This window comes from Acomys minous, assembly GCF_964271855.1.
Source record: "Acomys minous genome assembly, chromosome: 1".
Taxonomy (NCBI): Eukaryota; Metazoa; Chordata; class Mammalia; order Rodentia; family Muridae; genus Acomys; species Acomys minous.
The window spans coordinates 94,838,382-94,861,649 of record NC_140483.1 but is presented as its reverse complement, the minus strand read 5'-3'; the positions used below and the strand labels follow the sequence as shown (position 1 = coordinate 94,861,649).

Below are 23,268 nucleotides of genomic sequence, written 5' to 3'. Positions count from 1 at the left end.
TGAACCAGGACCTCTCACTTACTAGGTAAGCACTCCATCGCTGAGCCACATCCGCAGTCCTGTAATTGCTATGGTATGGCTTGGTATGCTATGCTATGGTATGATCTGAGGTCTATATTGAAAGGAGTCACAAATCTGCTCTACCTTTGCATTTCTTTTTCCGAACTGCAGCCTTTTCAACTTAATACTTAGCTGGAGCCGGGCATGACGGGGCACGCCTTTAATCCCAGCGCTAGGGAGACAGAGGAAGGCGGATCTGTGCGTTCCGGGACAGCCAAGACTATATAAACAGACTCTGCGGCGTGAGTTCGTGCGCACTGGCAACCTCGCCACAGCTCAGACTGGAAGAGGACAACAACCGCCTCCAGCACAAGCGGCCAGGATCAGCTGCAAGCGCCTTCCAGAGTGTCGACAGGCAGCGAGGTCCCACCCCCCTCCGCACCGCCTACCCCTGCCCTTTGACCCCTAGCGGAGCGGAAGTGACGCAAGGCAGCCGCCGGAGGTGTCGCGCGGTGTTGTGCGACCGGGTCTGTGTTGAGTAGGGGCCCCGGACCGGGAGCGGTGCCGCTATGTCGATCGAAATCGAGTCTTCCGAGTGAGTCCCGCCGTGGCGTGAGTGTGTGTGTGTGTGGGATGTAGGGTGGAGGATGCTCGGGAGGGCGTCCGTGGGCACTGCGCGCCGGAAGCTCCGGCCTCGAAGCTCTTCCCCGCTAGGCTCCCTCTGAGCTGGGCCCGCGAGGAAGCAGCTCCGCGGCGGGAAGCCCGGAGCCCCACGGCCGCGGCGAGGGTCTGTGCTGGGGCGCCCCGAGCAGCCACCCCCAACCCCCCGTCACCACCACTCGCTGCTGTCGGTGTGTCGCCAGTCGCCGAGCCTACCGGTGAGGCAGCTAGTTAGCGTAGAGGTTCGGCCGCTTCTACTGATTTGGTCAGACTCGGTGTGGCGCCGTGTCTTAGGGTTGCGGCTTGTAGATTGTGAACCTCTGCGTGGACAGAGATGGGGTTTGAGTATTGGGGTACGAAGACGGGCCGGCGGGGGGGGGTTACTGACCGAAGAGGATTTCCTGGACCCCATCTGCCACTTTTTCTTGCCGACAAGTAAACATTAAATTAGCAAACTTTTGTGATCCGAGCGCAAGGGAGGTAGGTGTGTTCTGAAGATCTGCAGAAAAGGGAGCTCTATAAAATCGGCTGACACCTAAATCTGCTTCGTGTTGTTTAAGACTGGCGGCTGGGCGTGGAGTGTGCACAGCTGTAATCGCAGCCCTAAAGAGGCGGATAGGAAGGTCTGAACGCCCAGCCTGGCGTGATACATGTTTTTAATTCACAGTTATGTGTAAATCTCTTTTCCCCCCGTTTGTTTGTTTGTTTGTTTTGTTTTGAGGCAGGATTTCTCTGTATCTAGCCCTAGCCTGCCCCTCCAGGTGCTGGGACTAAAAGCTTGCGCCACCACCACCCTGTTTGTTACCATTTCTATAATGGACCAACATTTCCTACAGAAACTTAATTTTGTGCTTTGCTTTGTTTTTAAGACTTATTTATTTATTTATTTTTGGTTTTTCGAGACAGGGTTTCCCTTGTAGTGCTGGCTGTCCTGACACTATCTCTACAGACCAGGCTGGCCTCCAATTCAGAGATCCACCTGCCTCTGCCTCCTGAGTGCAGAGATTAAGGGTGTGAACCACCGCCACTCTGCCAGTTGATTTATAAAAAGGAAAAAAAAATTAGTGACTATTGTAGGTTTAAAGTGTCTCACACCGGGAACTGGAGAGATGGCTCAGAGGTTGAGAGCACTGGCTGCTCTTCCAAAGGTCCTGAGTTCAATTCCCAGCAACTGCATGGTGGCTCACAGCCATCTATAATGAGATCTGGTGCCCTCTTCTGGCCTGCAGGTGTACATGTAGACAAAATACTGTATGTAAAATAAATCTTAAAAAAAAAAAGTGTCTCACACAATGTCCAGTAAATCCAGTGACCAGAGGAACAATGGCTACTAACTCCCTTTCTGAGTGGGGCACATTAGGTGAATGATTTTAGTTCAGAACCCCAGTTCTCCTGTCTGTAGATGGAAGTCCTTTGGAACCTGGATTCTGCGATTTTTGGAAAGGTTTGCTATCATAATTCGATGGAAAGTGGGTAGTAAAATGACTAATCAGGAAGATAACCCAAAGGGTTATTCCCTTTGGCCTGGGAGGACTGAAGAGCTCTGCACTGAACGGCTTTGTTTCTTTCAGTGTGATCCGCCTTATCATGCAGTACTTGAAGGAGAACAGCTTGCACCGGGCCTTGGCCACCTTACAGGAGGAGACTACGGTCTCTCTGAATACTGTGGACAGCATTGAAAGTTTCGTGGCTGATATTAACAGCGGCCATTGGGATACTGTTTTACAGGCTATACAGTCTCTGAAACTGCCAGACAAAACCCTTATTGACCTCTATGAACAGGTAAGAATGAGAATGTTCCTGAATCTTTTGGTTGGTCCTTTAATTAGGAAGTGTCAGGTGTCAATCACTTAAGGGGTATAACTGGCTGTAAAATATACATTCTCAAGACTCAATGGTGTATTTTTTTTTCTTCCTTTTTGGAAGATTCAAGATTTTCTCAAACTGAAGTTACTTCTTGGTTTTGAGGATCAAACCCAGTGAAACTGAAATTACTTTTGGGTGGTCATTAAATGAGAGATTCTAAAGCTGAGTATGGTGGTTTGAGGCCAGGTGGTATACGTAGTGAGCTCTGGGCCAGCTAGAGAGAGAAAATACGTAAGACCCTGTCTACTATCAAGTCATATAATGCGATTCCGTTCAGGCACTGGCCATCTGGAGTTAGCACCCACCACTAAGTCTGACGTGATTTCCCTCACTTCACATACTGCCTGCGGGGTGGGGTGGGGGCCATATTTAGGCCTCTTAAGCGCTGTCTCTCTTTCTCCCTCTCTTCCTACCCCCTACCCCCCCCCCCCCCCCCCGCCAGCTTTAGATAACTTAGCCTTTTGCCAACTAAATTTGGGGGTTCACACGACATGTTCACATTTGATAATTCACTAGAATGATCCATAGAACTCAGTAGCTCTGTTTATGTGATTAGAGTTGTATTATCAAGCACACAGATCAGGACCAGCCAAAGGAAAAGGCAGAAAGAGCAAAGTCTGAGAGAGGACTGAATGTCGAGCTTTGGTTCTGTCTCTGTGGAATTGGGTTGTGCCGCCCCGCCCACATGGCAGATCCCCAGCCAACGGGTTCTGCTGAGATTTTATTCTATAACCCTGAGTCTTCATCCCCCACCTCCCCATTGGCCGTTTCCCCAGACGTGGGACTGGCTTAAAACCTTAACCTAGTAACATGGCTTTTCTGATAACCAGTCTCTGTTTCAAGGCATCATTGTGGCACAAACGGGTGTAATTCAAAGGGCTGTTGAGTAACATAATTTTGTTACTAGTAGAATTCTCAGGGTTTTATAAGCTCTAAAGCAAGACCCTAGGACAAACACCAACTTATTATATATATATTAAGATTTTATTTATTTTATGTAAGTAAGTGCTCTATCTGCATGTACACCTGCAGGTCAGAAGAAGCCATTAGAGGGTAAAGATGGTTGTGAGCCACCATGTGGTTGCTGGGAATTGAACTCGGGACCTCTGGAAGAGTAGACAGTGCTCTTAACCTCTGAGCCATCTCTCCAGCCCCCAACTTATTATTATAAAACAACATTTTTTTTTTCTTTAAAAGCTAGGTGTGATGTTACAGAACTTTAACCTCAGCACTTGGGAGGCAGAGAGTGGCCTTGTTTTGTCTAAAAACAAAACAAAAAAAGCAAAACCGAAAAGAAAATGAAACAAAAAGAAAGATGGAATTTGAGGGATTGGGGTTATTTATTGTTTTATGAGTCAAAGGGCCGACTGCTATGCTATTGTGACACATATTTATAATTTGTCCACTTGAAATTGCTAGGGATGAAGAAAAGTGATGTTTCCTAGTCATGGGAATTGCTTTTGAAGGCTATGTCTGTATCAGATTTTACTGAAAAAGAAATACTAATAATGTGGGTATGCTGGTGCATGCCTTAACCCCAGCACTTGGAGGCAGAGGCAGGTGGGTCTCTTGAGTTCCAGGCCAGCCAGGGCTATGTAGAGAGACCCTGTCTTGGGGGTGGGGTCGGGGTTGGGGGAGAAAGAAAGAATGATAAAGAAGATGTGCTTAAATTTTGCTTTTCTTTCCATTGTCTAGGTTGTTCTGGAATTGATAGAGCTTCGTGAATTAGGTGCTGCCAGGTCACTTCTGAGACAGACAGACCCCATGATTATGTTAAAGCAAACACAACCAGAGCGGTATATTCATCTGGAAAACCTCTTAGCCAGGTCTTACTTTGACCCTCGTGAGGTATGACTACGGTAGTTAAAAGGCAACTTTGTAATTGTGGAAATTAAATTGTGCGGTCTTGCAAAAGTTATTTATTTATTTATTTAAAGATTATTTATTTTATGTGAGTACTCTGCCTGCATGTACACCTGCACGCTAGAAGAGGGCATCAGATACCAGGATAGATGGTTGTGAGCCACCTGTGGTGGCTGGGAATTGAACTCAGGACCTCTGGAAGAGCAGACGGTGCTCTTAACCTCTGAGCCATCTCTCCAGCCCACAGAAGTTATTATTTATTTAATTTTAATTTTTTTTGGCTTTTCGTGACAGGGTCTCTCTGTGTAGCCTTGGCTGTCCTGAACTTCCTTTGTAGACCAGGCTGACCTCGAACTCAGTGATCTACTTGCCTCTGCCTCCCGAGTGCTGGGATTACAGGCGTGCGTCACCACACCCGGCGTTATTTTTTAATTTTTGCTAGTCTGTGTATATGTGTCTGGGCAGGCACATGTGTGGAGGTCAGAAGACAGTTTACAGGAGTTGGTTCTTTTCCACCATGGGATTTAAACTCATCATGCTTGGTGACAAACGCCTTTTCCCACAGAGCCATCTCATGCACCAAGAATAGCACCATTTTATACACATAAACACAGTTTCTTTCACATGACCTTCCACTGGAGGGCTATTAAAATAAAATAAAGGAGAATGTAATAGGAACTGGGTAATAGAAAGTTAAAAAGATTTCTGAAGAATATGAGTCTCTGGCCCTGCAAATATTTCAAAAACTAGACTCACACCTCTGTCTTTGAGGCTTACCTGGGCTCTTCAGGAGTAGCAATATGGATTGGCTTTTCAGTGTGATACCAGCTCTCTCCCATAGTTCTGAAATGCAAGTGTGCAGAGTTGGAAAGTTATTTGAAAACACTAATTTGCTTTAATTAGTCACCCATTTAACTAGATTATTTTGTTTTCATGTTTTCCTCTTTGAATGTCTTGTTTCCTTTGGTTTTGAAAAATATTAAAAATAATTTCTTTTTGTTATAGTTGAGTGTGTGTGTGTGTGTTTGTACATGTATGTATGTACATGCATGTGCATGCCTGAGGAGCCCAGAGGCATTGAATTCCTCCCAAAGCTGGAGTTGGAGGCAGCTGTGAGCTGACTGGTGTGGGTGCTGGGAATCAGCCTTGTTTTGTGGAAGAGGAGTACTTATTCTTAACTGCTGAGCCATTGTTCAGCTCCCTCCCCCGCAAGATGGGATTTCTCTGTGTAGCCTTGGCTGTCCTGGACTTGCTTTATAGACCAGAGATCCGCCTGGCTCTGTCTCCTGAGTGCTGGGATTAAAGGCATATGTCACTATGCCCGGCATCATCTCTCTAGCTGTAAGTACATACATTAATGCTGCGCTTCTCCTTGGAAATGATGCTTCCTTTTCCCCCCAAGGCATATCCAGATGGAAGTAGCAAAGAAAAAAGGAGAGCAGCGATTGCCCAGGCTTTAGCCGGGGAAGTCAGTGTGGTGCCGCCTTCTCGTCTCATGGCGTTGCTGGGACAGGTAATTGGACGTCTGTAGAACAGATTACCCTGTGTGCTTTCTGTGTGTAAGGCATCTTCTGTGCTAAGGAAATGACACAGCCTGGGAGTAGAGCCTATCTATAAAGCTGACTGCTCAGCAGCTGTGCCGGGGTGCCCTTCCTTTTTCCCTGGGGCAGCAGTGTAGTCTGGGCATCAGGACGTGAGCTCTGGCATTGTGTAGAATTATGCTGGAACTGTGCTGGGGAACGTGGAATAATGTTGGTGCTCCACAGAACCCACACTCTTGTCAGGCTGGGGCTGTAGCTTATTCTTTGTGCATAAGTCTGTAGATTTGCTCCCAACCAAAACCAACAGTGAGGCTTTTATTTTCTGACATAAAAATATGTGTATTTATGGCATTGCTGTAAGGATTTGTTGTGCATGCATGCGCTTAGGAGATGGAAGGGACTTAGGGAGGGAAGGATTTGTTTGATTATACAGCCGGCCATCGTCTAGGGAGCAGGGGAAGAGTGCAAAGCAGGAGATGAAGCAGAGACCAGTTAGTTATGCTGCTCACTGTCTCATTCTCATGTTTTGCTCATCTTGCTTTCTTATACAGCCTGGGCTCATTTGTCCAGGGGTGGCGCTGCTCACAGCAGGCTGCGCCCTTACATCAGTTTTTACTCAAGAAAAATGCCCTCAGCTCTGGCCACAGGCGAGTCTGATGGAAGTGGTTCCTCACTTGAGGTTCCCTCTTCCCAGATGACTGGTCTGTCTGCCAAGTTGGCCCACATTAACCATCGGGAGTTCAGAGCACCTCAGCCTAGAGATGTTCAGGGTAGCAGTCATTAGATAAGTAAACAAGTTGGAAGCAGTGCAAATGTTCACTAGTATATTGATTAGGTAAACTGAAACATCCAGTAAACAGTACATTTTACAGCCATTAAAGTGATAATTTTGCAATCCCTAATAGATATGAATAGGCATATTAAGGTATGTCACAGTATAATGTGTTATGAGGTGAAGACAATATAAGTTTAGTATATAGTATAGTTTCTAATAGAGCAATTAAGTGCATCATGTAAGAGGAGAGTGACTAGAAAGAGTTATGTAAAATGTTATTAGTGGCTGGCTTTGAGTGTTGGAATGCTGGGAAGTTCCTGCTTGCCACATTTTTGGCTTATATTAAAGGGAAATAATAAATAATGGTGTGAGATAGTTTTTGCCTATTCTGTGAGAGTCCCCCATGAGAAGCCCATGCTCTTGGACACACTTGATTTTTGGATGGTCAGAAATGGTGGTGACCGGAAAGCCTAGTTTCCTCTGGACCTCATTCTTTCAGGCATATTTTGCCTAAGCAATAATTCCTGGGTCCTCAAAGCTTCTGAGCAGATTTATTATTATTATTGTTGTTGTTGTTATTATATTTTATTTTATTTTTATTTTTTTACAGGCTTTGAAGTGGCAGCAGCACCAGGGATTGCTTCCTCCTGGTATGACTATAGATCTGTTTCGAGGCAAAGCAGCTGTCAAGGATGTGGAAGAAGAAAAGTTTCCAACACAACTGAGCAGGCATATTAAGGTAGGATCCGATAACTTAAACATGTAACAGTTGGTAATCAGCTGTTGAGTATTCATCGTGCACAGAGCCAGGCCTATCTCAGGAGCTGGTCTACCAGGGAGGTGAGCTCTGACGATATTCAGGGGTCTCTTGGTGTCCATTGGGCACTGCTGTAGCTGGCAGTGCTACACATCAGTTGTATACACAAATAGATACATATTTGACATCCAGCCCATAATCCTACATTCGAAGAATGGTCCACTCTCTGGTTAGGTCTGGGAGTATATGAGCTTTCTACACTCATGCTCTGCAAACATTTGTGCTTAGTCTCCTTTATGTCATGCGAAAAAGGCCAGTCATGGGTTGTAAAGATGACTTGGGATGTTAAGGGAAATAATTTTACCTTATGGCTTATTTAGTTATGGTGTGAGTGCATGTCAAGGATTAGACTTAGAACCTCAACATTCCACTGTGCTACATCCCCAGACCTTATTTTTTTTTTTTTTTTTTTTTTTTTTTTGAGTCATGGCATTAAAGGCATACACCACCACACCTGGCCCCAGAACTTACTTTTATTGGGAGACTTGTTTTGTTTTTTGAGACAAGGTCTCTCTGTGTAGCCTTGGCTGTCCTAGACTCACTTTGTAGACCAGGCTGGCCTTGAACTCGCAGGCCTCTGCCTCCTGAGTGCTGGGATTAAAGTGTGTGTGCCACCATGCCTGGCTTCCATGGCTGTCCTCGAACTCACGCTGTAGATCAAGCTGTCCTGGAACTCAGAGATCCACTTGCCTCTGCCTCCCGAGTACTGAGATTGAAGTTGTGCACCGCTGCCACCACCACTACTATTTGAAGACTTTTAGCAAAGGGCACAATCAAGTAGTTTGGTTCTCAGAATTAGAGCTACGCTTGGTAATGTTAGCATCTCTTATATTACAGGCTCTCTGTAATTTTGTCTTAGTTGAATTCATAGATTTAAAAATGCTGTATATTTAGGGAGCTAGGGAGATGGCTCAGTGGATAAAGTCCTTGCTGTGAAAAAATGACAACTTGAAATTGGAATTCCAGTCCCTACGTACTGACGGTGACAGCGTGCATGTGTAAGCCCAGTGCTAGGGCCTGAGGCATTCTATCAGAATGACTCTAGGTTCAGTGAGAGACTCTTGTCATGAAAAATAAGGTAGGGAAAGCCCGGGCATGGTGGTGCATGCCTTTAATCCCAGCACTCAGGAGGCAGAGGCAGAGGCAGGTGGATCACTGTGAGTTTGAGGACAGAGATGCTGCACATTCCTTAACTCTTTGACTTTGGGCTAGTGTTTTGCATTTGTCTTTTCTGCTCTGTGTGTTCTAACTTGCATGTGATAATATTTTTGAGTAGTAACTTTATTTACCTTGTTTGAAGACTTCATTCAACTAGAAATTATTCTATTGGTGCCACTGGGCTAGAGCTTTTCTGGCATGAATATGTGACAGGAAAATATAGCTTAAAGAAAATATAGCTAGACATAATGGTGCATTCCAGTAATTTCTGCAGGCTGAGGCAGGAAGGACTCAAGTTCAAAGCCAGTGTAAGCAACTTATTGAGACCTAGTCTCTAAAAAAGAGGACTGGGGATATATTTCAGTAGAAGAGCACTTGCCTTGTAACTGTGGACCCTGGGTCTGCTCCCCAGCACTAAAAAAGGGAGAAATCACCCTTAGTCTTCCCTTGCCATTGTCTAGGGCCCTGTGCTTCCTTGACATAGGCGCGTTGTCACTGCAAATGCTTGGAAGGCACTTACCAAGCAAATAGCTCATCAGGTAATTAGTCCTAGTGCACCCCCACCCCCAACCCCCACACACAAGGTTTTATGTTTTATTTATATGGGTGTTTTGTGTACATGTATATCTGGCCCATAGAGGCCAGAAGAGGACACTAGACCAATCTTCAGATGGTCATGAGTTCCTTGTGGGCTCTAGGTTTGAATCCAGGCCCTAACTGCTGGCCATCTCTCCAGCACTAGTCCTAGTTTGATGAGCCACACAATAGTATGATTAGATAACGGCTGTGAAATAGGGATAGAGAGTTTACATATAACACTCTTATTTTGAAAATGAGTCCTCCTATGCAGATACACAACAGAAACATATTAAGCCATATTAATTTATGAGTGGAAAGCCATTCTAATAGCTGATTCTGGCAGAAAGTTAATTGTTTGAGCTAACTGAATTATTTGTTCTACATCTCATATTAAAACAATTTTTTTTCCAGCTAGGTGTGGTGATGTATACTTACAATCCCAGCGTGTAGTAAGTACTGAAGGAGGAAGATCTCAAGTTTGAGGATGATGTAGGCTATTGAGGTCTTAGCCAGCTTAGGCTGCATAGTGAAATCTTTGAAAGAACAAAACAGAGTGGTCTCCTTTTTTTTTCTTTTAATAATTTCATTAAAACAACATTTAGAAGCTGGGTGTGGTGGTGCACGCCTTTAATCCCAGTACTTGAGAAGCAGAGGCAGGCAGATCAAAGCAGAGTTTGAGGCCAGCCTGGTGAGTCCAGGACAGCCAAGGATACACAGAGAAACCCTGTCTCAAATAATAATAATAATAACAACAACAACAATAACAACAACAATAATAAAAATAAACATTTAGATGTCAGAGAAAGCATCTACTAGGGTAGAAATGCCCTCCCATACATCATAATAGGGGCCATATGTGATTATATGTAAGGGCAGGGTTTCTCAAAAGGTTAAAATGGGAATTGTTTTAAAACCATTACATAAAAATTTATGTCTTCATTGTTTTCACTTGGAACAGTTTGGTCAGAAATCCCATGTGGAGTGCGCTCGGTTCTCTCCAGATGGTCAGTATCTGGTCACTGGCTCTGTTGATGGATTTATTGAAGTGTGGAACTTTACTACTGGAAAAATCAGAAAGGTAAAGTATTTTAAATGCATTATTATTATCTTTTTTAAAGAAAGGATTGCTAATTTTCTGTTAATTATATCTTATTTCTGGGTTAGATGATTTGAGAAGGATCTTTATGAAGCAAACATGCATTTTATAGTTTAAAAGCTCATTTTGTTAAATTCTTTTTTTAAAAGATTTATGTATTTAGCTAGGTGTGGTGGCACACGCCTGTCATCCCAGCACTTGGGAGGCAGAGGCAGGCAGATCACAGTGAGTTTGCGGCCAGCCTGATCTACAAAGTGAGTCCAGTATGGCCAAGGCTACACAGAGAAACCCTGCCTCAAAAAACCCCCTCCACCCCCCCAAAAAAGGATTTATTCATTTATTATTATGTTTGCAGTGCTCTGCCTGCATGTACACCTGCAGGCCAGAAGAGAGCATTAGATCTCATTATAGATGGTTGTGAGCCACATGTGGTTGCTGGGAATTGAACTCGGGACCTTTGGAGGAGCAGTCAGTATTCTTAACCACTGAGCCATCTCTCCAGCCCCTAAAGTTAGATTCTGGTCTATTTGTTTTACAAAACAGGGTTTCTTTGTGCTAGCAGTTACTTATGTGTCTTTTTATTAATGTTCACAGATGGCAGCATACATGCCATGTAGTATATTATGCCCCTCTTTTTCCTCTTTGTTTGGTGTTTTTCGAGACAGGGTTTCTCTGTGTAGCCTCGGCTGTCCTGGACTCACTCTGTAGACCAGGCTGGCCTGGAACTCACAGAGATCCACCTGCCTCTGCCTTCCGAGTGCTCGGATCACAGGCATGTGCCACTGCACCTGGCTCCTCTTTGTAGTGTTTTGAAATAATGGCCGAATTACATTGCGTTGTATGGAATGAATCATGATCTATGTATCTAGTCTGTTTTAAGATCTTTGTCAGTCTCACCTAATTGTAGTCTAATTATGTTTTTCTTAGGAGTGAAATTTATATGTTAATAGCCACCAAAATTTTTTGTTCTGTGAAGTCTGAGTACCACACTCCCTGTGTGTATGCATGTGTGAGTGTGTGCAGGTGCCCGTGTACATAGGCATGTATTTGTGTGGCGGCTAGAGGACAGCCTTGGGTTGTTACCGAGGTGCTGCCCACCTCTTTGTTTTTTGGTTTTTGACATAAGATTTCTTTTTGGCATGGAACTCCTCTAGTACCCTAGCCTTGGGTGCTCAGTGAGGACAGACCTACCCCTGCTTTCCTCGCTGTGGGATTACAAATGTAGACTGTGCCTATTTGTTTTTTCCACATGTGTTTTAGGGATGGAATTTAGGTCTTCATGTAAGACAACAACTCCCTAGCACCTTTGTCCATTTTTAAAAAATGGGTTTGTAGGCCGGGCATGGTAGCACACGCCTTTAATCCCAGCACTCCGGGAGGCAGAGGCATGCGGATTGCTGTGAGTTCAGGGCCAGCCTGGCCTTCAAAGCAAGTCCAGGACAGAGAAACCCTTGGGGCGGGGGGTTGGTTGTAGGAACTCTTTCTGTCTTAAGGGATTTAGAATATGCAGCGCAGGGGCTGGAGAAATGGTTCAGTGGTTAAAGTACTTGCTGTGCACGTGTGAGGGCCTCCTACACAGGGCCCAGAACCCATGAAATGTTGGGCAGTTGGTTTGGCAGCTCACCTATAACTCCAGTGTTTTGTTTTGTCTTTTAGTTTTTCTTTTTTTCTTTCTTTTCTTTTCTTTTTTTTAAAGATTTATTTATTATTATGTATACAACGCTCTGCCTGCATATACATCCACAGGCCAGAAGAGGGCATCAGGTCATATTATAGATAGCTATGAGTGGCCATGTGGTTGCTGGGAATTGAACTCAGGACCTCACCAAGCCATTTCTCTAGCCCATCTTTTGGTTTTCGAGACAGGGTTTCTTTGTGTAGCCCTGGCTGGCCTCAAATTCAAGATATCTGCTTGCCTCTGCCTCCTGAGTGCTGAGATTAAAAGAATGTGCCACCACTGCCTGGCCATGCTTTAGGTTTTGATTCATCTGGAATTTGTATAGGAGGGCAAAGTTAGTGTATAACCAACTTATTTTTTTTCCCTTCACATCACTGTTTACTCTCATCCATTAATTTAAGGATAATTTTCATTACTAAATACTAAATTTCAATCCATAGATAGTGGTTTCTTTGTTGTTGTTTTGCTTTTTAAATGGGTGCTTGTGTACTAATGTATTTGTGAAGTCAGAGGGCAGCTTGTGGGAGTTGGTTCTCTACTGATCTCTTGTAGGTCTCAAGATTCAAACTTTTTGTAATAGGTATTTGTGCTGGCTAGTTTTGCCACCTTTACAGTAGATAGTCATTTGAGAGAAAGGAAAAAAGTTTTTAAATGATTATTTTTATTTTATGTACATTGGTGTTCTGCCTGCTTGTATGTGTGAGTGATGGTGTGAGATCCCCTGGAACTGAAGTTACAGACAGTTGTGAGCTGCCGTGTGGTTGCTGGGAATTGAACCCAAGACCTTTGGAAGAGCAGCCAGTGCTCTTTACCACTGAGCCAACTCTCCAGCCCCTAGAGGAAGATATCTTAACTGAGAAAATGCTTTCATAAGATGGGGTTGTAGGCAAGCCTGTGTGGCATTTTCTTAATTAGTGATTGCTGTGGGAGGGTCTAGCCCGTTGTGGGTGGTGCCACACCCCTGACTCCAGGCTGAGCAAGCCATGGGGAGAGAGCCAATAAGTCGTGTTTGTCTGTGGCTTGTGCATCAGCCCCTGCCTCCAGGCTCCTGCCCAGCTTGAGTTCTGCCCTTACTTCATCATTGAAGTTAACCTTGATGTGTAGGATGAAGTGAACCCTTTCCTCCCCAGGTTGCCTATGGTGTTTTATTATAGCAGTGGAAACCTTTTTACCCATTGAGCCCATCTTGCCTGCTGGAGTAGTGGATATTATGGGTGATTTTCCCTTTTCTTTTTTGGATTTTTGGTTTTTTTGAGACGGTCTCTCTGTGTTAGCATTGGCTGTGCTGGACTTGCTTTGTAGACCGGGCTGGCCTCGAACTCAGTGATCTGCCTGCCTCTGCCTCCTGAGTACTGGGATTAAAGGCGTGCACTACTATGCCCTGTCTGCGATTTTCACTTTTTAGGTTTGGTTTAAAAAATATTAACTTGTTTCTCTCCTTTTACCGTAACATGAGTTCCAGAGATCAAACTCAGGTGGCCAGGCTTTTGTGGCAAGTGTCTTTACCAGCTAACTCATCTCTCTGGCCCCTTTGTTTAAGCCATTAAATAATCTCACTTTATAATTAGAAAAAAAATCAGTTTCATTTTCCATGTGTGGTAATACATGCTTCTAATCCCAGAACTTCCTTGCCACAAAATGAGACAAAGAAAAAAATGAAACTTTCATTTGATAGTGATAGATAAATGAAATATCATACACAGATATGTCAATAGATGATTTTAGGAAATGACAACTTGAGACAGATGTTTGTTTACTTTATCATGTCATCCCCCACATGAGCAAATTTAGATTCATTAAAGACAAAAAAAGGTCAAAAGCTGTGAAACTGGGTAGACATTTTGCCTAGAGAAGCTCAGTGAGTCACCACGTCCACCTTGTGTTGGTGCTGTCTATAGTGTAATTTGAATTGTGTAAGTTATGTATCCCTAGTTCTATCAGTTCAAAAGGGACCTGTACGTGGCACTGCTATTTGCTTTGGAGGTTTAAAGTAGACACAACCCATCATCCTACTTGTAGTCAATTTTAAGATTTCTGGGTGGGGCCACTGGGATATTGGTTTGGCTTTTGTATTATTTTAATCCTGTAAATCATCACTTTCTTTAGGATCTTAAGTACCAGGCCCAGGATAACTTCATGATGATGGATGATGCTGTCCTCTGCATGTGTTTCAGCAGAGACACTGAAATGTTAGCGACTGGAGCCCAGGACGGGAAGATCAAGGTATGGGTGGAGCAGGGCCAGGGGCGCTGGTGTTTAGACAGTTTCAAGTGTTTTGTTTGTTGGTTTATTTTGAGGCTGGGGTTTCTCTGTAGCTTTGGTTGTCTTTGAACTCAGAGATGCGCTTGCCTCTGCCCAGGTGCTGTGATTAAAGGTGTGCGCCCAGCTTCTTTTAATTTTTTTAATGGTGTTGTACACATGACATTGATTATCAAAATAGCTCCTATGTGTTGAGCATCAGCTTGATGCTAATCCTTTTTTCTTGTTCAGTTTTACTAATAATTCTGTCTAGGATGGTCTATTAACATGTTTAAGGTCACACAGCTGGTAAATTACAGATCTAGCACTTCAAGTTTGTCCATGTCTGTTTTGGTTGTAGCTCACTGTGTAATGTAATACATGTTGATACATTTAAAGAGAATGGCACACAGTCTTGTGGCTGTGGCTTGTTTTTAGTTGCTGCTGATGGACTCAGGGCTAGATAAAATACGGAAATGGTCACTGCTTAATGGATGTAACTACCTTTTTATTTGTTTCTCTTTCTCTGTGTTCTGTCTGTCTGTCTCTGTGTTGCTAGGGATTGAATTTATGGCCTTGTGAATGTTAGACAAACACTCTTACGCCTGGGGTTATTTTTTTGTTTTAAAGGTTTATTTGTCTTAGTTTAGTTTTCAGATTATTTATTGTATATGTATGAATGTTTTCCCTGCATTTATATATGTACACCATATGTGTGCCTGGTGCCCAAGGAGGTCAGAAGTGGGCGTCAGAGCCCCCCAGGAACTGGACTTACAGGCAGTTCTGAGCCACTCCAAGGATGTTGGGAATTGAGACTGGGTCCACTACAGAAACTGAAGTGCTTTTAACTACTGAGCTGTCTCTCCAGTCCACACTGAGGGTTTTGGTTTTGGTTTTTTAAATTCCTGGTCTTGAATCTTATTTCACGTTTGAAAGGATTTGATATCATTGTACTGTGTAGTAGACATGTGAGGTTGAACTGTTGACATGCAGCTTCGATGCTGTCCTGGTATATTAGAACTGTATCTGCTAACACTTTATTCACCTTTTTTATTTTCTTAAGGTGTGGAAGATCCAGAGTGGACAGTGTTTGAGAAGATTCGAAAGGGCACATAGTAAAGGGGTCACCTGTCTAAGCTTTTCTAAGGATAGCAGTCAGATCCTCAGCGCATCTTTTGACCAGACCATAAGGTAAGAGGAATCCTTCGTGTCCTCGTGAAGATTTGGTAAATAAAACAAGGCCCCAGAGGGAGAGGTTACTAGTGAGTCCTTGTGCTGTTTCCAGGGCGGGCTGACATGGAAGGCTAGAGTACGTGAGGCCTTATTCCACCGCAGTCAGGTGACATAGTGCTGCTCTGTTTGAGTGTTTATCTAGAAGAGATCTGAATGGTGAAATGACAGTGTTTGGCGTCTCTCATGTGTGGAGGTGGAAGCTGGACCCCAGTGCTTGGAAGGCAGAGACAGATGCACCATGAATTCCAAGCCAGCCTGGACTCCTAGTAAAACTCTGTCTTGAAAAACAAAACATGTGGTCTGAGGAGCCGCCTGTGTTGTAAGCACTTTAGAGGCCTCAGATTCCCTGGGCGTGTCCCGGGACGTGGTTGAGAGGGACTAGTTACTAATCTCTCAGCTACTAGTCTGGACAGAACCTTGTGGTTACTGACATTCCTACAGCCTCTTGTGCAGTTTGTATTAATTCTGTTTCATTGTTTGACACAATGAAAATTATACTGTATGTATTTTTTCATTTGATATTGTAATGCTTTTATAACTCATTTAAAATGCATTTAACACTTTGCTCCCTAAAATAACATACTAAGTACTGTTCTTTTTATTTTATTTGATAGAATTCATGGTTTAAAATCTGGAAAAACACTGAAGGAATTTCGAGGCCATTCCTCCTTTGTTAACGAGGCGACATTTACACAGGATGGACATTACATTATCAGTGCGTCTTCTGACGGCACTGTGAAGGTGACGTCTCAGTGCTGACTCATTGTGGGGCGTCTGCTTCACTACTGCTCTTTAGGAAGCTCGTGTTGGTCAGGATGGTGGTGATGGAGAATGTGATCTGAGGCACAAGTTGGTCTTTATGATACACAATCATATAACCTCAAACGTATACATCCCAAGCTGTATCAAATGTAGAAAAAAGGGTTTTAAACCTAGTGATGTCATAGACACATGCAGGAGTTCCATCTCTTGTCCCATAATGATCAAGTCCAGAAGACCCAGTACCCAAGTAAATCCCCCTTTCTTGTGTTTCTCTTCAAGTTTAGGGCTTTCCTTACATTTGAAGAGGAGTGTGGAAAAGAAAGCATAGAAGTAAGAGCCGCCCAGCAGGGGGAGTCCGAGGCTGCCCCCCAGCCACAAGTTAAGCCAGCCTAGGCTGTAAGGCCGTGTCCTAAAAGACAAGGGGCCACGGGTGGCAGTGGCAGTGCACACCTTTAATCCCAGCACTCGGGAGGCAGAGGCAGGCAGATGGCTGTGAGTTCAAGGCCAGCTTGGTCTACAAAGTGAGTCCAGGACAGCCAAGGCTACACAGAGAAACCCTTTTTCGAAAAACAAAACAAACGAAACTCCCCAAAAAGCAAATCAAACAAAACAAAACTCATTAAGGGTCGGAGAGACAGCTCAGTGGCTGAGTGCTTGCTGCTCTTGCAGAAGACTCCATTCAATTCCCAACACTGGCATGGTGCTCTTAAACACCTGTAAGTCCACTTCCAGTTGGTTCAGTGCTCTCTTCCGGTCTTGGTGGGCATTGTATGCATATGGTGCACATCCATAAACGCAGGCAAAAACACTTGCATCCATAAATAAAAATAAGAAATTATAACTTTGAAATACCCCTTGCTGAACATATCTCAACTGAAATTATTGGATCTTTCTTTAATAACTTGAAAGATGTAGTTATTTCAGAGGCTGGAGAAATGGATCAGGGGCTAGAGGCATTTCCTGTTCTTTCATAGAACCAAGAGTTTGATCCTTGTACCAATGTTGTGCAGCTTACAGTCGCTCATGTGCCTAGTTCCAAGGGACCAGGTGCCCATCTGGCCTCCTTGAGTACCTGCACATATGTGACCTATGCTTACAGAAACACATACACATTTAAAAGTTTTTTATTTAAGTTTAAAATTTTTTTATTTATTTTGGCTGTCCTAGAACTCATTCTGTAGGACTGGCTGGCCTTTAATTTGGGAGCGAGCCACCTGCCTCTGCCTCCCTAGTGCTGAGGTTAAAGGTATGCACCACCATACTCACCCTATAAAAAGGGTAAAAATTTAAAGAGTAGGCCTCATGTCTTCTAAAAGTTGAAAAACTGCAGTAGAAAATTGTTGGAGACCTTAGAACACTTGATCACTGAAATGTTAATTTTCCTTAGGCTGGTCTCTAGAAGATTGTGGTAGGTGACCAACTTTACCCTTGACATGTAGCGGGGCAATTATTTCTCCCTGTTCACAGGTGTTTAGAAGACATCTGTGTTGTACAGAGCTCTGTTAGTCATGAAGGAAAAGCGGCTGGGGCATGCTATAGAGGCTCTCCACCTCCTTAGTGAGGAGCGTCTGAACAGGGCCATGCAGCCCTTGGCCTTTTTCTTCTCTCAGCATATCAGACTTCGCGGGCTGATTGCCTTAGTTCATAAAGCTAGAAGGACAAGGCCCAAACAGGTAGTACAGGCAGTTGAATGGTTCAGCCTTTTAGATTCCCATGCATGTGCCAGTGCTGTGATTTCTTTTTGACCATATTTGATATAAGCTGTACATTAGAATCACTTGTGGAACTTTAAGAAAATGTGCAACAGCTCTAGCTGTCCTGGAACTTGCTCTGTAGACCAGGCTGACCTCAAACTCACAGAGATTCACCTGCCTCTGCCTCCCAAGTGTTGGGATTAAAGGTGTGCGCCACCACTGCCCTGTTCTCTTTTGGTTTTGATACCTTTTTGAGTACTTAGGTTTATGTGTTTGTACATATGGGTGTGTGCATGTTTCCTTGTGCACTTAGAAGCCAGAGGTGAACATTGGGTGTGTTCCTCAGTTGCTTCTCCATGTTATTCAGGAGTTTTTGGGGGTCAGGAGAGATTTCAGGCATGTACTGCCATGCTCAGATTCCAACTTACTGAGACAGGATCTCTCTCTGAACTTGGAATTGGAAGATTGAGATGGACTGGCTGGCTGGAAAGCCCCAGGATTGCCCCCTCTCCCCAGGGCTGGGATCACTGGCACTCAGTATTACCGAAGTGCTGGGAATCCAACCTAAGCCCTCATGTTTGCCTAGCAAGCTGTTTCGTTTTTATTTTGTTTTTTTGAGACAGAGTTTCTCTGTGTAACAGTCTTGGCTGTCCTGGACTGGCTTTGTAGACCAGGCTGGCCTCAAACTTACAGAGACCCACCTGCCTCTGCCTCCTGAGTGCTGAGACTGTGGCTTCTAGCAAGCACTTTACTGAGTCATGTCCTCAGTTCCTGGGTAATTTTTCCCCTTCCTTCTTTCTCAGGCTATTTTAGAATATACTCTTTCTCAAACTAGGGATCCTTCTGCCTCAGCCTCCTGGTGGCTGAAATTACAAGCATATACCATCATGCCTGGTATTTTTGTTTGTTTGCTTTTGTTTTTACATGCCTAGTATTTTGTTTGAGACAGTATCTTGCTATACAGTAGCTCAGGCTGACTTTGAACTCTCAGCTCCCTGAATGCTGGAATTACAGGTATGTGCCACTGGGCTAGCTTCTGGAAGATAGCAGTGACACATAGCTAATTTCAAGGTATGTGGTTCTGTTGGCTATGGAAGAATGTATAAGAAAAGATCCTGGAGCATAAAGAGTTTTTATTGTTTAGTTTGTAGTTTTCATTTCATTGTGCTAGTTAAATGCTGAAGAGTACTTACTATGCACGTGGCAGTACTGATTAATTGATATTCTTAAAGTCAAACAGCTTAGCCAGGCATGGTGGCGCACGCCTGTAATCCCAGTACTTGGGATGCATAAGCAGATGGATCTCTGTGAGTTTGAGGCGAGCCTGGTCTACAAAAGGGAGTCCAGGACAGCCAAGGAAGACTACATAGAAACAAACAAACAAACAAATCAAGTAGCTTTGTTTGAGTTAACTTTACCTATTTTTATTAACCTGTTAATTTTTAAGTATTAAAACTTTCGAGGTTCTCATAATCTAAATGTATATATATTCTTTACATTTTTTTGTGTGGTAGATCTGGAATATGAAGACCACAGAATGTTCAAATACCTTTAAGTCCCTGGGCAGTACTGCAGGGACAGATATTACCGTCAATAGTGTGATTCTGCTTCCTAAAAACCCAGAGCACTTTGTTGTGTGCAACCGATCGAACACAGTGGTCATCATGAACATGCAGGGGCAGGTGAGTGCGCAGAGAGACAAGGGCTCGCTGGCTCTAAGATGCACTAGCTGTGTGCATGTGCAGATACCCATAGAAGCACATCCTTTCTCCAGTGTATGATGCTTTTTCATCCTTCAGATAGAGTCTTGCTATGTAGCCTGATCTACCTCAATGACCTTCCTCTTTCAAACTCTTAAGTGTTTGGTTTATAGGTGTACACTGCTGTGCCCAGCTCTGGTCTTTCAGCCTTTCTTGCAGCACTCCCTTTTAGGGAAGTCTAGTGTAGTGTGGATTAAACCACACACACAAACAGGAAGAAAGCAGCAGTGTCTCGCTGTGTACCCAGGCTGGCCGTGAGCTCAAGTCCCCAAATGCTGAGACCGCAGGTGAACACTACCAAGATGAGTTTAATGTTGTATATCATAAAGTAAAGTCTTAGTTGGTGCATCCTGGGTGGGGGGTGGGCATTGCATCTATTAGTGTGGACTGGTGAATATAAGTCCAGGTACTGAAAACTACAAGTATATTGATTTAGTAAGGTACTGAATTTGCCTCATGAGAAGAGAATATGGTCAGTAAACTAGGAGATGGGATAGGTGACTTGGATGCACAATTCAAAAATTCTGTTGGCTGTTTAACTTAGGTAGCCTATCTGTTGAATATTTTCAGGCAGGAAGGAAGAACACATGTCTCTAGTCCTAACACTTGGGAGGGTGAAGGCAGAACGATCAGGAATTCATAATCAATCTTGGCAAGCTTGAGACCAGCCTGGCTACTTGAGACTGTCTCAAAACAGAAAGTCCTTATTATATGCGAGGTCAGAGGCAGGGGGAGTTGTGACTGCTGCAAATCTTGTCCTGCTTTAGTTTGGATTGCTCTCTTCTAGATTGTCAGAAGCTTCAGTTCTGGTAAGAGAGAGGGTGGTGACTTTGTTTGCTGTGCCCTCTCACCCCGGGGTGAGTGGATCTACTGTGTTGGGGAGGACTTCGTGCTCTACTGCTTCAGCACAGTCACTGGCAAGCTGGAGCGAACTCTGACGGTGAGTAGTGGCTGGGAACGCATGTTCCTGACGTACGGCTTCTCCAGTCTGACTGCCATCAGTGAGAGACTTTAGAAAACATGCAATGTAGGCGTTTACTAAGAAATAGTTAAACAATTACATCAAACAATTGTATCATATGTTAGAGTTCAGGTGTATTGTGCAGTTTGGCTTTAGGGAAGATGGTGACCATCCAGAGGGCAGAGAAGGGACATACTGTCTAGTTAACTAGGCCAGATCTTCTGGGGCAGAGAGTTGGAGACAGAGGCTTTCTCTAATCCTTTTTAAAGGCAAGTTACTTGCATATTATCCTCCCAAATTGATTGGTTTTGAAACTTACAGCTTTAAACTATTAAGTTTCAACTAAATTGAAGATATGAGGAGTGATTTTTCTTTTCTTTTTCCAAGACAGGGTTTCTCTGTGTAGTCCTGGAACTCATTCTGTAGACCAGGCTGGCCTTGAACTCAGATCAGCCTGCTTCTGCCTTCTGAGTTCTGGGACTCAAGTTATTCACCACCACCCCGTTTATGAGGAATAATTAATGCCGGTTGTTTTAGTAAGCAGCCACCAAATATTAGTGGCTTAACAAAATACAAACTTTGTGTGATTATGTCACAGTAACTGGAGCGAGCCCTCTTGAGCAGTGCCAGTTCAGAACATGTGGCCTCTCAGGGTCTCTTCTTCCTTCTTACCCAACCCTGGAGGCCTCTTGAGAGTGCTTTGTTAAGTAAGACCTGTGTGCCTGACTGTGCTTCCCACGCTCTAGGTTCATGAGAAGGACGTGATTGGAATTGCACATCACCCACACCAGAACTTGATCGCCACCTACAGTGAAGATGGACTCCTGAAGCTCTGGAAACCCTAGTGAGCCTTTTCATGCGGCCGAGGAGCTTGCATTTAAGTGGCATTAGTTTATCTGCTTTTAACTGGGGCAGTCACTTCCTGTTTTCATTAATCTCCTACCAAAAGATTTGAAATACTGGTATTTCTAGAAAGAACACTTCTTTGTTTGGAATGCGAAGTAAAACCTCCATCCTAGCATAAAACTTGTAAATAACCACGATTGCCATATTCAGTAGCTGTGGGTTTTTTAAAAAAAGATTTTAATAAACATATACCTTTCTGAAGACTTTCCCTGTAAGTGTTCGTATAGGAGGGAGACTCATCATTCTTGAACCTCAAGTCTGGTGGTCAAATCCTGGGATAGTGGGAAGTACACCAACATGGAAAGGCCTGTGATGGCGTGACCTTATTCTGTTGTCAGCCATCTTGTTCTGAACTACACCTTCTATGTTTAGGCCTGCTTCACGGAACTTAGCTCTTGTATTTTAGTTCAAACTAGTTACAGGCTTATGGGATCTGGAGTTTGGTCACCTCTCTTTTTTATGTGGATGATTTAGCACCAAAAATGTATGGTTGGGAGAAAAATTATAAAAGGTCCCAAGATTTGTCTCTTGTATATAGCTGAAGAAAAACATTTCACTGTCAACAAAACTCTTGAAAATGGGTCCCACATTGGTGTCCTTCACATCTAAAGCCAAAGATGTAGAGAACATTTATAATATACGAAGGTAACCGTGCTAGGTTGTATCAAGGAAGTGAGGCCTTATTCTCCTAGGCCCCCCCCCCACCCCCGCCAGCCCCCCAAGACAGGGTTCTTCTGTGCAGCCTTGGCTGTCCTAGACTCACTTTGTAGACCAGGCTGGCCTTGAACTCACTGTGATCTGCCTGCCTCTGCCTCCTGAGTGCTGGGATTAAAGGTGTGTGCCACCATGCCCAGCTTCTCCTAGGCTTTTTATTGAGAAAGTTCTGACTAAGTTTTACATTTGAACTGGGGCAGGGGCTCAGTTGGTAGAATGCTTGCCTAGCATGTGTGCCTTGGTTTGATTTCCCTTGCCACATAAACTGCAGGCCTGTACTCCCAGCAACTGGGATGTGGAGCAAGGAGGATCAAATTAGCTCTATAGTAAATTAAAGGCCAGCCTGGTCTTACAAATAGCCAGGCTGTTCCCTTTCTCCTTGTCAGAGAGACCTTGTCTTGAAAAACTGAGAGAAAGGAAGTTAGAAAGTTCAAGGTCAACCTCGGCTGTAAAGGGCAGCCTTGTCTTTGTCTGCCTCAGAGGGGGGTGGGGTGGGGGGCCAGGGGCAGGATGGGACCCAAGAGCCAGTAAGAGTTTGCCAAGCTAGACATATGCCCATAATCCCAGTACCCACAAAGTGGAGGCACAATCAATTTTAGGACCACTAGGGCTGCCTTATAAGAACTTGCCTCAAAACAGGAACTCCAGTGTGGTATACCAGTAAGCTAAATATGAGACAAAGTGGTAGTGTTTTTAGTTGCTGGGAATATAGGTGTGTACTTGGAACAGTTTCAGCAAACCATCTTTGCTCATTCTTCAGTTACAGCTGGAAGGACTTTTAAGACTGTAAAAAAGTAACTTATATTCTTCTGGTTCAGCGGTTGTCTGGGAGGCTTATTGCTGCCTCCTACTAAGCTAGGCTTAGTTCTGGAAGCTTTTGGCCTCCGTACAATCTAACCTAGGCCTAAAAACAATTTCAGCCTCTGAGACTGTTTTAAGATAGCATTCATTGTGAGACCGTCTTGAA

General features: G+C 44.0%; 1 protein-coding gene across 2 annotated transcripts; it reads left to right on the top strand.

The window, feature by feature from the left end:
- The first annotated feature begins 425 nt into the window (after positions 1 to 425).
- On the top strand, positions 426 to 21,788 carry SMU1 (SMU1 DNA replication regulator and spliceosomal factor). Of its 2 annotated transcripts, XM_084799574.1 has the most exons (12): positions 432 to 595; positions 2,232 to 2,442; positions 4,222 to 4,374; positions 5,792 to 5,902; positions 7,316 to 7,444; positions 10,218 to 10,337; positions 14,140 to 14,256; positions 15,335 to 15,462; positions 16,119 to 16,245; positions 19,475 to 19,642; positions 20,508 to 20,660; positions 21,428 to 21,788. In XM_084799574.1, the coding sequence occupies exons 1-12, from the start codon at positions 570 to 572 to the stop codon at positions 21,524 to 21,526; spliced, it is 1,542 nt and encodes a 513-aa protein (XP_084655700.1). In that variant the 5' UTR covers positions 432 to 569; the 3' UTR covers positions 21,527 to 21,788. The 2 variants fall into 2 exon arrangements, with proteins under 2 accessions (XP_084655701.1, XP_084655700.1); XM_084799575.1 differs by lacking the exons at positions 20,508 to 20,660; positions 21,428 to 21,788 and adding an exon at positions 19,834 to 20,483 and having other exon boundaries at positions 426 to 595.
- The last annotated feature ends 1,480 nt before the right edge of the window (positions 21,789 to 23,268 follow it).

Excerpts from the sequence above, each read along its gene's own strand:
- SMU1 (XM_084799574.1), top strand. The coding sequence starts at position 570 with ATGTCGATCGAAATCGAGTCTTCCGA. Across the intron at positions 14,257-15,334 it reads CCCAGGACGGGAAGATCAAG|GTGTGGAAGATCCAGAGTGG; the intron begins GTATGGGTGGAG and ends TATTTTCTTAAG. Across the intron at positions 16,246-19,474 it reads CTTCTGACGGCACTGTGAAG|ATCTGGAATATGAAGACCAC; the intron begins GTGACGTCTCAG and ends TTTGTGTGGTAG.